The following is a 14,869-nucleotide window of genomic DNA, read 5'->3' on the forward strand; positions in this document are numbered from 1 at the left end:
ATATACAACAACAATTTTCTCCCATCTTCTCCGAGCGGGTTGAACGAGAGCACGCCGTGAGGGCAGCAGCCCGAGAGAGATGGCAATCGCATTCCCAGGCAGGGTTAAACTCCCGTCATTCCCGCGAAAAGACTTAATGGGTTTCGAGATAAATAGACCTTTGGCTCTCGCAGCTGTCCAGGTGACCTGGAACTAAATGGCATTTGACACAGATTGCTAACACATACTGGCCTTCTCGGGCCGTGTGCGCGCGCGCGCATGTGTGTCTGCAGCCAAATAGCTCCATCTCTCCGTGGCATCCCTAATTACTTCAAACCATGGCCTGTTCAGCCTACGCTAAGCATGTCGCTCACGGGCAAAGGGGTGCATGAGATTCTCATTTCTGCTTGCAAAAACGTGCGATCAGACGCCGGTCAAAGCCCCGGACACAAGCAGCACCACCAAAAATGTATTCCACAAACCGTTGAACACTTTCTCATGTCCATCCGGTCCCTGATTCCCAGTTCAATTTGCAGATGTCCCAATTTACCGAGATTTGCTCTGTAGGTTGAATGAGCCCTGAGATAGCCAATAGAGGAAATTTGAACCAATGTCCTAATGATTAGGACATTGGTGCAAATTTCGTAGAATCATAGAATAGTAGAGTTGGAAGGGGCCTATAAGGCCATCGAGTCCAACCCCCTGCTCAAGGCTGGAATCCACCTTAAAGCATTTGGGGAGATTTGCACAGATCTATTCTCTGGTCGCTGCTCAATTTGCACAAATCTCCCATTAAGAACATCATAGAATAGTAGAGTTGGAAGGGGCCTCTAAGGCCATCGAGTCCAACCCCCTGCTCAATGCAGGAGAGCCCTGCTGGATCAGACCAAGGGTCCATCTAGTCCAGCACTCTGTTCACACAGTGTCCAACCTACTCTCGACCAGGGACCCACAAGCAGGACAGGAGTGCAACAGCACCCTCCTACCCATGTTCCCCAGCAACATGCTCCCATTCACGCAGAGCAACCAGCGATCACAAACACAAGTGAGAATTGGTCACAAGATGGATCTTGGAGACCTTGAACCTCACTCATTCGCCCATCCCTACACAGACATGGTTTAAAAATAGAAACATGTCCTCCAGCCCCAGCCAAAATGGTCCAGTCCTGTCCTGTGCAATCCCATGCACAGTTCCTCCAAAGTAAGACCCACTGGGCTTCACAGGGCTTGCTCCCAGGTAAGCATGCATGGAATTGCAGCTTGCAAAAGAGTAAATTATACTCATTTTCAGAAGAGGCCACATTCCTTTCTTTCTGCATCACTCTGGGGAAGCCAGTTCCGAGGGCAGGTGTTGCACCAGGAGCAATTTCATTTATTCATATCCGTTTTATATTCAGATTTGCAAAGTGGCATTCACTTAAGAAAAGGACATGCACTTGCAGACAAGGGAAAGCTAGCCTGCCCTAGAAAAGGCAGAATTTAAAGGCAACTGCAGGAAAACACACACACACACATACACACCAGATAAAGCGGCAAGCAGCACATCCTATACGTATACGTGCGCAGCGAAGAAAACTGATGTGCATTTTAAAAAAAAAGAAGAAGGGGGAAAAAGCACTTCTAAATAAGTCAGCTCTTGACCAGGGATCTAAAACTTAAAGAAGGGACCAAGTGAACCTTTTTTTTAAAGAAGGTGATCCAGAAATGGGGTACTGCCATTAAAAAGGCCCTGCTCCTTCCACTGCTAGCTTCGCTCACCTCTGAACCTGGAAGGGACTCTAAGAACTTAGCGCTCATGAGCTAGAGGCTCAAACGAAGAGCGATTTAAGGACAGGGTAGAGGCATGCCGTTGCGTGGGAACCCAACTTGGCCATGTTCTTGCCACAAAGACCCCGAAAACAGCGCAGGAGGCTCTGGGAGCAGAGCGGGGAGTGGAGTCACGTTGCTGTGCTTACCCGGTACCAAACTATTTCCCGCATCCTGCCGTCTGTCTTGAAGTTACATTTCAACGTCACGGCATCTCCAACTACCACCGGTGGCAGCGGCTCGATGCTGACCGTCAGGTAACCTGGAACAGAGAGAGAGAGAGAGAGAGATGGAGGTGAGCAGATAGGAGTGGACTTGTGGGATCAGCTCAGCAATGAGCAGCCAGGCAAATGCCCAGGAATATTTTATTTTAGGGATGGCGCAGGCCAGAGAAATCACTGCCCGCCCCCACGGATGCTAGTCCACAGACCCCGGCGTTTGCCCGAGTCGGGGCATGTCCAGACGGGAAAGCGCAGTGGCATGAATGCCTGTAATGTTACGTACACCGCCCTTTAAAGCTGCCATTTGCACAAACAGGACATTTACGGGCAGGAAAGGGCTACCATTTCTGCAGAAAATGGCGGTTCACCAAGGAAGTAGGCACCCACGTGCCACTGTCGACCCACCGCAGACCACAGAATGGTTCACCCAGCACCATGTGTCAGGGTTCGACACCTACTACGCAGGATGGACAAGGGGCCGTCCATCCCTATTTTATTTCGATTTGATTGATTGATTGAACCATTACATTTATATCACACATTTCTTTCCACTTCCAAGGAAGCCAAGATGGCTAACATGGTCCTCTCCTCACCATTTGATTCTCACAACAACCCTGTGAGGTTGAGAGCCAGCGACTGGCCCAAAGTCCGCCAGTGAGCTGCATCACCAAACGGGGACTAGAACCTGGATCTCCCAAGTCTCAGCCCAACACCCCAACCACTACAGCACACCAGAAGCAGGAGCGAGAGAATAATCGATCCCTAGAACCAGGAAATCAAAGATATACTGCCCCGGCACATGGAAACTCTGTATCTTCCCCCAAAAGGCAATGTTTTATTTTTTCCATCCGTTAACATGTTTTGAATATTCAGCCAAGAACTCTCAGGGTAGCCAATGTGTTAAAACAATTTTAAAAAACAATCTGTTGTTGTTTTACGGAAAATATGTTGCTGGTGAGAAGCACGGCAAAGCGCGAGGGGAAAACTCAGCAAATGATAAAGGCATTAATGACAACTAGCTACAGGTGGAGGGAGGGGACGTACGGAGGCCCGCTGAGCTGTCCTTGCTGCCTGACTAGGCAAGCTGAGCCGTTGGACAGGCTGATGAGCACCCGGGAAGCACGTTGAGATGCCTGTCCTCTAACCAAGTCATCAATATGTGCATATTATCAGCTCAGTGAGTTCTGTAATTCCCAAGTTGCGTAAATGACTGCCTTAAAGTGATGATGTACACAACGTTAAAAGGTGTAAGGGGCCCCTTGCTGATTCGGCCATCCCTAAAACCAATTCAGGCTTCAGAAATGATCAGAAGCCCTTCAAATCATGCCCAGAAAATGACCAGCAACCGGTGTCATGAGTTAAGACTTCCTTCCCCAAACTGGAGACCTCCTGGTGTTTTAGACTTCAAGCATGGTTAGTGGCCAGGAACGCTGGGGGTTGTAGTCCCAGCACATCCGGAAGGCACCAGATAAAAGAAAGCTGCTTTCAGACCCATGGGACATATGTTCCCTGTGGCCAGACCCCATGTAGTAGCTCAAAGTTGCACCATCCTGTTGCACAGCAGCCAGCCGAAAGAAGAGTCTGAGAACGGAAGCCAGGAAGCAACCAGCCTTTTGCTTTAAGGCGGTTTTCTGCCTAAACCCCAAATCGACAACGAAATGGGAGCCTGGGAGTGAACAGGGTACGTCGCACAGTTTGTCACAAGTCACAATTATTACAGTCAAATATGTACCGTATAGCAGGGACGCGCTGCTATTCGGTGGAAATGCGGCACACACCGAAGGAAGGGTAGGCAAGCCAGGAGCAGAGGGCGGGGGATGGCACCTGTTTGGCAATGTCCCCAGACGGCCCAATACAAACGCGGTGATTAATGTCAGGGGTGTCATGTGAATGTTCCCCAGCCAATCACGCTGTCGGCTTGTGGAGAACAGGTGCTTCTATAGTAATACATTCAGAGACTCGCTTAAAAGGAAGCGAAGAGGAGAAATCCCATCGAACTATCGGCCCAATCCTTCCAGAGTCTTTGATTTCACGAATACAACTTGTAGACGGGAGCAGAGATGGTTCTGGTACCTTTCCCCAGCCTTCAAGTTTACTTGTTTTTAATGGTCTGTGTCCTCCTGTCTAAGTCACCAGCAGGATCTACATTACTGCTTTATAACGGTATTGAAGTGCATTGTCAACTCTCAGGGCCCACGACACATTTCACATACCGTTTCCAAACCACTTTCATAGTGTGATATCTTGCTTGGTGTAGATCTGGCCTGTCTTTGTCTCTCTGCGTGAAATCTGCTTTCTGGATCATAGGAAAACTATTATCCCACCCACCCAGCCCTTCCCAAACTGGAAAGAAAAATCAGATCAGGTTCTGTTCCTGGACCACCATGATTCAAAGAGAATCGCACACACACTGCCAACATATTATACCATGATGGTTCTGGGGATGGATGAGAATTTCATTTCAGTTCGCAATTCATTCAGAAATGTCCCGTTTGCAATCCTGAACACAGAGCCAGGTGGGAGCAAATGTTCTCCAAAAGCGTCCACAGTTTCCTGAACCTGCATTCATGTTTGCAAAACATGTACTTGAAAAATGCATAGCATCCTCAAAATGTGCAAAAAAACCCTGTGCCAGTTTTGAAAGGTGCACAATTTTCTCAAAATGACCAAATTTGGGGGGAAACGTTCAACTTTCTCAAAATGCAGAAATTTGGGAAAATGCAAACATTTCAAAAAATGGAAAACTTTCTCAAAATATAGAAATATGGGGAAGTGTACAACTTTCTCGAAAAGAAGAAATTTGGAAAAGTACACAACTCCCTCAAACTACACAACTTTGAACAAACTTCAAAGTGATCTTGATAGGCTGGAGTGCTGGGCTGAAAACAACAGAATGAAATTTCATAGGGATAAAAGCAAAGTTCTACATCTAAGAAATAGAAACCAAATGCACAGTTACAAGATGGGGGATACTTGGCTCAGCAATACTACAAACGAGAAGGATCTTGGAGTTGTTGTAGATCACAAGCTGAATATGAGCCAACAGTGCGATGTGACTGCAAGAAAGGCAAATGCTATTTTGGGCTGCATTAATAGAAGTATAGTTTCCAAATCACGTGAGGTCCTGATTCCTCTCTATTCGGCCCTGGTTAGGCCTCATCTTGAGTATTGTGTCCAGTTCTGGGCTCCACAATTCAAGAAGGACGCAGACAAGCTGGAGCGTGTTCAGAAGAGGGCAACCAGGATGATCAGGGGTCTGGAAATCAAGCCCTATGAAGAGAGACTGAAAGAACTGGGCAGGTTTAGCCTGGAGACGAGAAGATTGAGGGGAGACATGAGAACACTCTTCAAATACTTCAAAGGTTGTCACACAGAGGAGGGCCAGGATCTCTTCTTGATCCTCCCAGAGTGCAGGACACGGAATAACGGGCTCAAGTTAAAGAAAGCCAGATTCCAGCTAGACATCAGGAAAAACTCCCTGACTGTTAGAGCAGTACGACAATGGAACCAGTGACCAAGGGAGGTGGTGGGCTCTCCCACACTAGAGGCCTTCAAGAGGCAGCTGGACAAGCATCTGTCGGGGATGCTTTAGGGTGGATTCCTGCATTGAGCAGGGGGCTGGACTCGATGGCCTTGTAGGCCCCTTCCAACTCTGCTATTCTATGATTCTATGAACTTTCCCCATTTCAAATCCCCCCCGCCAAAAAAAACACAGTTTGCAAATGAGAATCAGAGCTGAACCAAGATTTGGAATAAAGTTCAGAGAATTTCAGTGAGGCCTAGCAACTTGGGGGCTCCCATCCCTTGCTCCATCTTTTTTGGGTTGAGGTATATACCTGCCTGTCCATTGCACATGAAATCTTCCAAAGGACTCACTGAGGTGCATTAGAAAATGAGACGTAGAACTGAACAGCTTCTTCCTTTTTTAAAAATAAATAAAATGACCTCAACTTTCATCTCCTTCCAGCATTCATTTTGCTCCCTGTATCGTGGACACTGAATCCCCCATTAACGTGACGCTTCATTACTCCAAACTGCTCCATCTGTCTTCCTCCTCTCTCACCAAGAACACTTATATGGAGCCTATTAAGCTACGTTTAGCAAAATAACCGACAATATTTAAGAATTAGACACGGCCGCACAGGGAAATTATTGCCAGAGATCCGTCTCCGTCAAGACACGTTACTATGCTGGAAGGATGTTATGAAAAGCTGAGAAAAAAGATGGCCTGGAGATAGTGTTGGAGACTTGTAGAGTGAGGAGGCCAAATCAATCCATTTCAAGGAGAGGAAACCCTTGAGGAACGGGTTAGGGGGCTCAGAGCTTCCTCACAACCAGCCTCTTTGAGGCAGACTATGCTGACTGAGAAGTGACTAGTCTGGTTGATGGATTTCTTTAAGGCAACCATGTTGAGAGTTAATTTACCAGATCTGGTATATCATACACTCCATTTTCCTTAAACATCTCTAAATCGAGTTGTCAATTTAGTTGCCTAAGGAAGACCCACCAGCGTTTCTCCAATGCAAATTGGAGACCATTGGCAAAAACCTCTCTGTTTTCCTAGGCTTGTAGAGATCTCTGAGTCTCAAATTTATTCTTGATTTAGTTTATACATTTATTCCTTTTAACAGAGTTTCCAATGTTTGCTTCACATTTTAAGCTAACTTCTTGGGAGCCATTTAGATGACCTTTCTGGAGTTGCGGGGGGGGGGGAAGCCTAAAAATTTAAATTATGGACTGATAAACCTAGGGGGAACATTTAGTCCATTAATCAGTTAGATTAATGAGTTGAACACGTTTTAGTTGAATTAAAAGGTGTGCACAATCAATCAACTGTGATATTTTAAAATATGTTCGGGGAGCAACACTATGCATGTTTAGATAGGAAAAAAAGTCCTATAGCTTCCCGCCTTCCACAACCAGCCATGCTGGGAGTTATAGGACTATTTTCTGTCTAAATATCATTGGCTTGGGCCTTTATTGTTTTGAATATTAGGGGATAAGTTCAAATTTAGTCATACTTGGAGCAGAGTTATCGAAATCAGTCGGACAGAAGTTAGTCATGAGTAACTTGATTTTGGTGGCTGCATTTTAAGTATGACCAAATCGGGCTCTAATCCAAAGCACTTCTAGAAAGTTCAGTTGACAGACACCATCTTAGAAGAGGCATCCCAAAATGGATGTAACACATGTGCTGGATCCAGGATTCACCTTCAACAGGTAGGGAGTACAGCAAATCTGTTTCATAGAATCATAGAATAGCAGAGTTTGAAGGGGCCTATAAGGCCATCAAGTCCATGCTTTAAGGGGGGTTCCTGCATTGAGCAGGGGGTTGGACTAGATGGCCTCAGAGCCCCCTTCCAACTCTACTATTCTATGATTCTAGGATTCATTCAGTTCAGCACACTGTTCCCACCTACGTATACCTACTCAGATATAAGTCCCACTGAGTTCAACAGGGCTTGTAGCTTAGGAAATTCTCAATCCTCACAGAGTGCAGGACACGGAATAACAGGTTCAAGTTACAGGAAGTCAGATTCTAGCTGGACGTCAGGAAAAACTTCCTGACTGTTAGAGCAGTACGACAATGGAGCCAGTTACCTATGGAGGTTGTGGGCTCTCCCACACTAGAGGCCTTCAAGAGGCAGCTGGACAACCATCTGTCAGGGATGCTGTAGGGTGGATTCCTGCATTGAGCAGGGGGTTGGACTCCATGGCCTTTTAGGCCCCTTCCAACTCTTCTATTCTATGATTCTGTGTTATACTGAGGCCGTTTCTACACCTACCTTTCTCCGCTGTGGCTTTCTCCACTGTAGCACCCCGGCTGTGGAATGAGCTCCCCAGAGAGGTCCGCCTGGCACCTACACTGTACTCCTTTCATCGCCAGCTGAAGACCTTTTTATTCTCTCAGTATTTAAACACTTAATTTTAAATTGAATTTAAATTTCACTGTTCTAATTCTGTATTTTAATCTTATATCAATTTCTGCTACATGGTTTTATCCTGGTTGTGCTTTTTTATACTGTATTTTGTATTTGTGTTTTTAGATTATTGGTTGTTTTATTACGGTTTTAATTTTTGTGAACCGCCCAGACAGCTTTGGCTATTGGGCGGTATAAAAATGTAATAAATAAATAAATAAATAAATACCTTTCCCCCCGGGATCGTCCTGGGAACATCCCTGTGCATCCAAATGACACACACATGGGATCCCAGGAGGAGGCAGGGATGACCCCTCCATTTTCCTGGGATAATCCTTAGGTTTAGAAACGGCCTGAGTCAGCTGACACTGACTGGCAGCCATGATTCTGCAGGGTTGCAGACAGGCGTTTTCCCTGCCCTACCTGGAGTGATGACAGGGACTGAACTGAGGCAAATGGGGGGACGGACGGACTGTGCACAGCCCTACTCCATACTCATGTGACACATTGACTTTCTTTGGATTTATCTGCATAGCACCAGAATAACAAGGCTAAATAATCTCAAAAACTGCAACAGATCGGACCATCAAAACCAACCAACCAACATGCATTTCATCAAGAGAACTATACCTTCTCCCGGACTCAAATTGCATCCTTTCCACACACACCCCGGTCTAAATTAGTGATGCACATGCTTGTTCCACTCCCTCCCCCATTCCACCATACAAATTGGGTCCGGGTGCAAGGAGGACATCTATTCTCTGGGCATACCAGGATTGTGAAAGTCCGCAATCTGTTCTGGAGATTGGAAGAGAGGGGTTTTCAATTGATCTCCTCCCGACGTTGCCTTAACTCGCCTGGGGTGGAAGCAAATGGCTCTGCTCGTCCCAGATGCTAAGCAGAGATGGAAAATGCGACAGGAAAGGACACACAGCGAATGCTTTCTCATTGGGGGACGGGATCTGTCTGTAGTGCTCCTTCTAAGTCATCTCGCACCCAAAACCTCCCTGGTAACCCCATCATCCGTTTGAAAGGTAAATTGCCCCTCTTGTCTCTGTAATCCATGATGGAACCTCAACAGGGCTTGTTTCAAAGAGATCCCTCTTCACATCCAATTTCGTCTCCATGCCGAGGAAATGACACTGGAGCAAGCAACAGAGAAATGTAAATAATTTCTTAATGGAACTGTCATGCAGAGGAGTGGAGGGAAAACACGGTAATGCATGGCAAAGATGGAAGGGGCGGAACAGGGAGGTGAGAAGCAGGAGAGAGTGCAACGTGAATCAGGATGGAGGAATAGGTGAGTGGTGGAGGGTCCACGTTTTACGTTCTTCTTTGGCAAAGAGGCCACATCTGTTCACGAAGATGGGAAACTGAAGGGCATCAGGTCCTCTGGGCTTAAAATAACCATTATTTCTTGAGTATGAAAGCTGAATTGCAAAGTTCAGAGCATTACCTGCTTTTTGTGACACAAGAAACACATTCACAAGTACTTCTCTGAACCCCACCTACACAGAAAGTCTAAATGAGTCATTCACCTTGGATTTCAGAAACCCGTTATGTGATCTGGTTCAGCCAGCTAGCCCTGTTGCAGGGAGGATGTAGGTCTGTTAAGCACTAGTATGTCTGGATTATAGGGTGTACAGGTTTCCCAGAGAGACAGAAACAAGAATAGAACAGCACCATGGAGAGCTCAGAGTGATGCTTGATGCCAAAAAAGATTGTCTGTACCTTGCTCCAACAAGTAGCAAATTCTGACTGAACCTTAACTATGGTTTCAGCTTCCTTTAGGATGGCTAGACCTGCCTTCATATTGACTGAGGCCTTCTCCCTTAAATAAATCTGGTCTGTTTGAGGAGCAGTTTCACATGGTATCAGTTCTTCATCCTATTCATACTAAGTTGGGTTGGGTGCGAAACTTACATAAACTTACACGCCTCGATCGGGGTGGAGAGGCGGGTGAGAAATAGATCTGTTATTATTATTATTGTTATTGTTATTGTTATTATTATTTTATTGAACATCAAAGAGGAGATCCCCTAATTTGTAGTTTCCTAATTTGTGCAACTTTCCCCTATAGAATAAAGCAGGGCAGAGGAAATTTGCACAAATTAAGAAATTTACACAAACCGAGCCAGGAATTAGGAGAAGAATGTGAGCATGTGTTCAGCAATGTGCAGATATTTTCAGCAGACGTGTGCTCCCACTTGCATTCAGGGCTACAAATCTTTGGTGAGCCAAAATGAAATTCTCCTGCATCCCTGTTTCAAAAACTTGCAAACCATAAACCTGAAAGGAAGCAAGGATGTCAGCGCTAGGAGTTTTCCTAAACCGGTGGAATTTTAGAGAAAAGCCACAACTTGAGGCAGTTGGAAAAGGAAGCTCGTCGGTTCTAATCTCGATTTCACACCCCTGTGCAGCTGGGCTTGGAGAAAAGCGTTTAGCTTTGGCTGATTGCGGTAGATGCAAACAGTAGCTTTTGCTTATTTCGCCTCTTCATTCTCTTCACCTGAGACCGAGCCAAAATGCCCGAGGGGGTCTGGAACAAATTGCTTACGTACTGGATTGGCAACACAACAGTTGTCTTCAAGACAAACTAGCCCAGGGGGAAAAAATATCAGGGACAAAAGTAAGATCGTCAATTCTCATATCTTCCATTTCTGGTTCCAAGCATAATAATAATTATTACTGCTCCCTTCTTTCCTCTGCCTCATCTGAGCCAGTGTGGCGTAGCGGTCAGAGTGTTGTACTGGGACTTGGGAGATCTGAGTTCAAGACCCTACTCAGGGTCCAGTCAATAACTCTCAGCCTAATCTACCTCTCAGGGCAAAAGAGAAGGATTAGATCACCCACTTGGGGTCTTTGCCAAGAGGGAATAAAAAGGTGGATTTCACTACTGATACTACTACCAATAATAATACATTTCAACAGTCCATGGAAATAATTCCTTCCTGATGCAGAAGGTGCATTGGGCAATTCTTATTTATTAAATAATTGCACTTTTGTACTTACTACTAGCCAAAACTCTCTGGTCAGTCCAAAACAGTAAAAAAATCATCAAATCCAACGAGGTGATAAAGCAAACTTCTAAACATTGAAAACTACAGGATAAAACCAAAGTACAACAACAACCATGTGAAGATCTCAAAATGCCATCACACATTTCAAAACAGGAAAAGCTGAAGGCTCCAAATACCAAGGAGAATAAAAGGGTCTTCACCTGGTGACAAAAAGACTCCAGCGTAGGCACCAGGTGACCCTCTCTTGGAGGGGATTCTACAATCAGGGTGCCACCACTGAAAAGACCATTTCTTTAACAGGGAACTGCCTCGCTTCATTTGGTGAATGAACACAGAGGAAAATTGCTGAAGATGATATTTGTCTCCAGGCAGGTATATATGGGAGGAGCCAACCCTGCAGGTAATGTACATCTAAGTTCTTTAGGACTTTGAATGTTAATAGCAGCACTTTGAAAGGGGGGCAGAAATTGGACTATCAAACAATTATTAACCATGATAACTAAATGGATCCTCCATGTTAAAAGATGGTCGATCTGCAAATACGGATGACAGACAAATCCACAACAGATTCAAATGAGTTCAAATGTCCATGAATCTAACCTGCAGATTCCACAGCAGACTGGCTTTTTCAGAGTTTTGTGGATTCCACAGTCTTGCAGCCTTTTTCTTTTTTTGGTGCGTGTGTGCGCAAATTCACCAGCAGTAATGCCTAACAGCACAAATGTGCTTACAACTAACGTACACTAGCACAGGGGCGCATTTGCGCCAGTGGAACTAAATTTCCCTACATCCCTAAAAAAAGAAAATCTGATTCAGTCAATGAGTGGACGATGGAATGAAAAATGCCAGACAATTTGTGAAACAAAGATGACACGTATTTCACTAAATCCATACTTCCCTACCTGCAAATACTAGTTACTGGTAGAACCTACTAGTATTTGCAGGTTTCAAATACAAGCATCACCTTCAAGGCCAGCTAATGAGTTTCCTGTGGAAACAGGAAACTTTTCTCTGATGGGACAGGATGCTGGACTGAATGGATACTGGTGTGGTCCACCAGGGTGCTGTTTTATTATCCCTACAACTGCTTTATCCTCCAAATTCACCCCAGTCAATCTTCAGTCTGATCGAGAAAGGACATTTTTTTATATTCTTACCCTTACTTTATTCCCGGTACGCCCTTGCTTATGCATTATTATTTATATAGCAACAGTCAATGTGCGCTGAATTTTACAGTGTGCATGATAGCCGGTCCCTGCCCTGAAGGTTTTACAATCTAAAACTGAAACACAGCAGAGACCACAGAAGAAGGGGAGATGGATGGAAGGAGGAGTGAACTGAGAAAGAATATGCATTCAATTTGAATTACATGAGTGTAAGCTTAGTTACTTAGTTAGTTACACTTAGGAAGAGGGGCCGACCAAGAGCAAGATGGATGATATTCTGGAGGTGACAGACTTGACCTTGGGGGAGCTGGGGGTGGCAACGGCCGACAGAAAGCTCTGGCGTGGGCTGGTCCATGAAGTCACAAAGAGTCGGAAGCGACTGAACGAATAAACAACAAAAGCTTAGTTTGACTAGAGAGTTCGCAGTTTGGGGGCGGGGGAATCTCCACCATGTTCTAGGAGCAATTCAGAGCAGAGGCTGTGTAATGGAAGGGGGTGTTCTCCCATTCAGAGTGAGGGCAGGAAGCATTGCCCTCACCCTTAATTGGCTTGATGGTATCACCATGTAGCCAAAGCTGGTGTCAAGGCTCAGCTATGCAGAAAACTAGAACTGGAGGTCTCATATGAAGGGAGCAGGATGCCCAACCGCAAACTCCTGCACCCCCTAGGGCCCTAAGGAGCCTTTGAAGTCAGACATGGCAGCCACAGGATAGGAACATAAGAAGAGCCCTGCTGGATCAGACCAAGGGCCCATCTAGTTCAGCACTCTGTTCACACAGTGGCCAACCAGCTGTTGACCAGGGACCCACAAAGCAGGACATGGTGCAACAGCACCCTCCCACCCATGTTCCCCAGCAACTGGCACACCCAAGCTTACTGCCTCAGATACTGGAGGTAGCACACATCCATCAGGGCTAGTAGCCATGGAAAGCCTTCTCCTCCAGGAATTTATCCAGCCCCCTTTTAAAGCCATCCAAATTGTTGGTCATCACTACATCCTGTGGTCGTGAGTTCCATAATTAAACTATTTGCTATGTGCAGAAGTCCTTCCTTTTATTTGTCCTGGATCTCCCACCCATCAGCTTCATGGGATAATGACCCCATTGGTTCTAGTATTTTGAGAGGGGGAGAAAAGTGTCTCCCCATGCACATTCTCGACGCCATGCCGGTCACCTGAGTTCCTGCCTGGGTTTTGGACCCCCAGAACTGCAGGGACAAGGAGAGGGTCTGTAGGCAAGAGATTCAAGAACACCAGTGAAGTATGCAGCTAACTGCACATCCAGAAGTGGGGGAAATACATGCAAACACCTGCCTGGATCAGGGCCTGGTTGAGAACCAGGAAGGGGTAGAGCCATCAGCTCCTATATGAGCCCTCGGTTGGAACAGCACCCTTGCTGAAACAACAGCTCCACTGGAGCTCCAAGCTCCAGAGCAAAGCCTTCCTCAATCATGGAACTGGACAATTTGACTGGCATTACATCATCATCATCATCATCATCATCATCATCATCATCACCATCATCACACTAACTACATCATCCCTGATTGGTTGGGCCCCTATTTTTAATGCGAATAGCATAGAATAGGGACTTTAATATATTAAATGGTATCAAAGTATTGCAAATAAATATATGCATAAATAAATCAGAGACACCCTCTTTAAATAAATCAATAAAATGCACCAAAGCAGCTACCAAGGGAAACAATGAACCGATGCAAAGAAGGCTGAGAGGCAGGTCCTTTGGAGAACATTTTAGTGGCCTTGAAACTCTTTGTCCCCGAACTAACTTTGACCATAAAAAATGGGCTGAGCCCCAATTAATCTCATCATCCATCTGATCCACCCAGGCAGCTTGTGGTACCTTGATATTTCTTTGCTCTGCCTCCAGCATGTATTGGCAGAAAATAATCATCACAGAGTAGTAATAGCAAAAATATCTATGTTGGGTCCCAGAGAAGAGACAGATACAAAAAGTGTGGGGGGGGGAGAGAGAGAAAGAGAGAGAGAAGACGCTCATATACAGATTGCAGCTAACCTTCCAACTTACAAACTTCAACAATCATGGGATTCCCCCCCACCTTTTTTTTTATCTGCTGCTGATAAAATGACAGAATTGGAATGCAGGGATTCTATCCAGCGCAGTAACTCGGATCCAAAATGAAACAGCTGAACTGATGGAGCTTTATCTGACAGAACAGAGGCCCACAGAGGGCCAAAGCAGTGCTGGTGTTTGTGATTTAAAACACACACACACACACACACACAAACCATGCATGTTTGTTAACAAAATGATGGGCTCCGAATGGGTAAAGGCTCTGTCTATTTTTGTTGCAGATAAATGGCAGCGATTGGAAGAAAGGATGCAGTCGAGGTGAAATTGCCAGTTTCACAAAAAAGAAAAAAAGAAAAAGATAACGCAATGATTGCATTTCTCACCCGAACGGTAAAATACATACAAATAATTTTGTTTCTGATTCGGAAAAGCTATGATTGGGATCTTCACAGTGCCAGGAAAACCCGAGAAGCAGCAAAATAATAGTAATTTCCAGAGGTTGGCCTGAAAATCCTCAGGGTTCTCTCTTTGAAATATTTGGAAGTAATGGAACAAAGAGACTCTATTTAGGGATTGCTTCAAAAGGGCTCAGCAATTTAGAAAGCAACACCCTCACTCTGAACTGATGTTGATCTGCGTGCTGTCAGCACACAGCCGTCGTGTCACAACATCATGTTCAGAATAGGATCCCTGATTGGTTGA

General features: G+C 45.4%; 1 protein-coding gene across 1 annotated transcript in view; it reads right to left on the reverse strand.

Annotated features, from left to right (window-relative positions):
* IGSF21 (immunoglobin superfamily member 21) overlaps positions 1–14,869 on the reverse strand; it is a 161,913-nt gene that overhangs the window by 99,610 nt on the left and 47,434 nt on the right. Inside the window, exon 2 of the mRNA XM_063145127.1 lies at positions 1,935–2,047. Within this exon, the coding sequence (XP_063001197.1) occupies positions 1,935–2,047 (113 nt within the window). The remainder of the gene's footprint in view (positions 1–1,934; positions 2,048–14,869) is intronic.

This window comes from Elgaria multicarinata, chromosome 20, assembly GCF_023053635.1.
Source record: "Elgaria multicarinata webbii isolate HBS135686 ecotype San Diego chromosome 20, rElgMul1.1.pri, whole genome shotgun sequence".
NCBI classification, from domain to species: domain Eukaryota; kingdom Metazoa; phylum Chordata; class Lepidosauria; order Squamata; family Anguidae; genus Elgaria; species Elgaria multicarinata.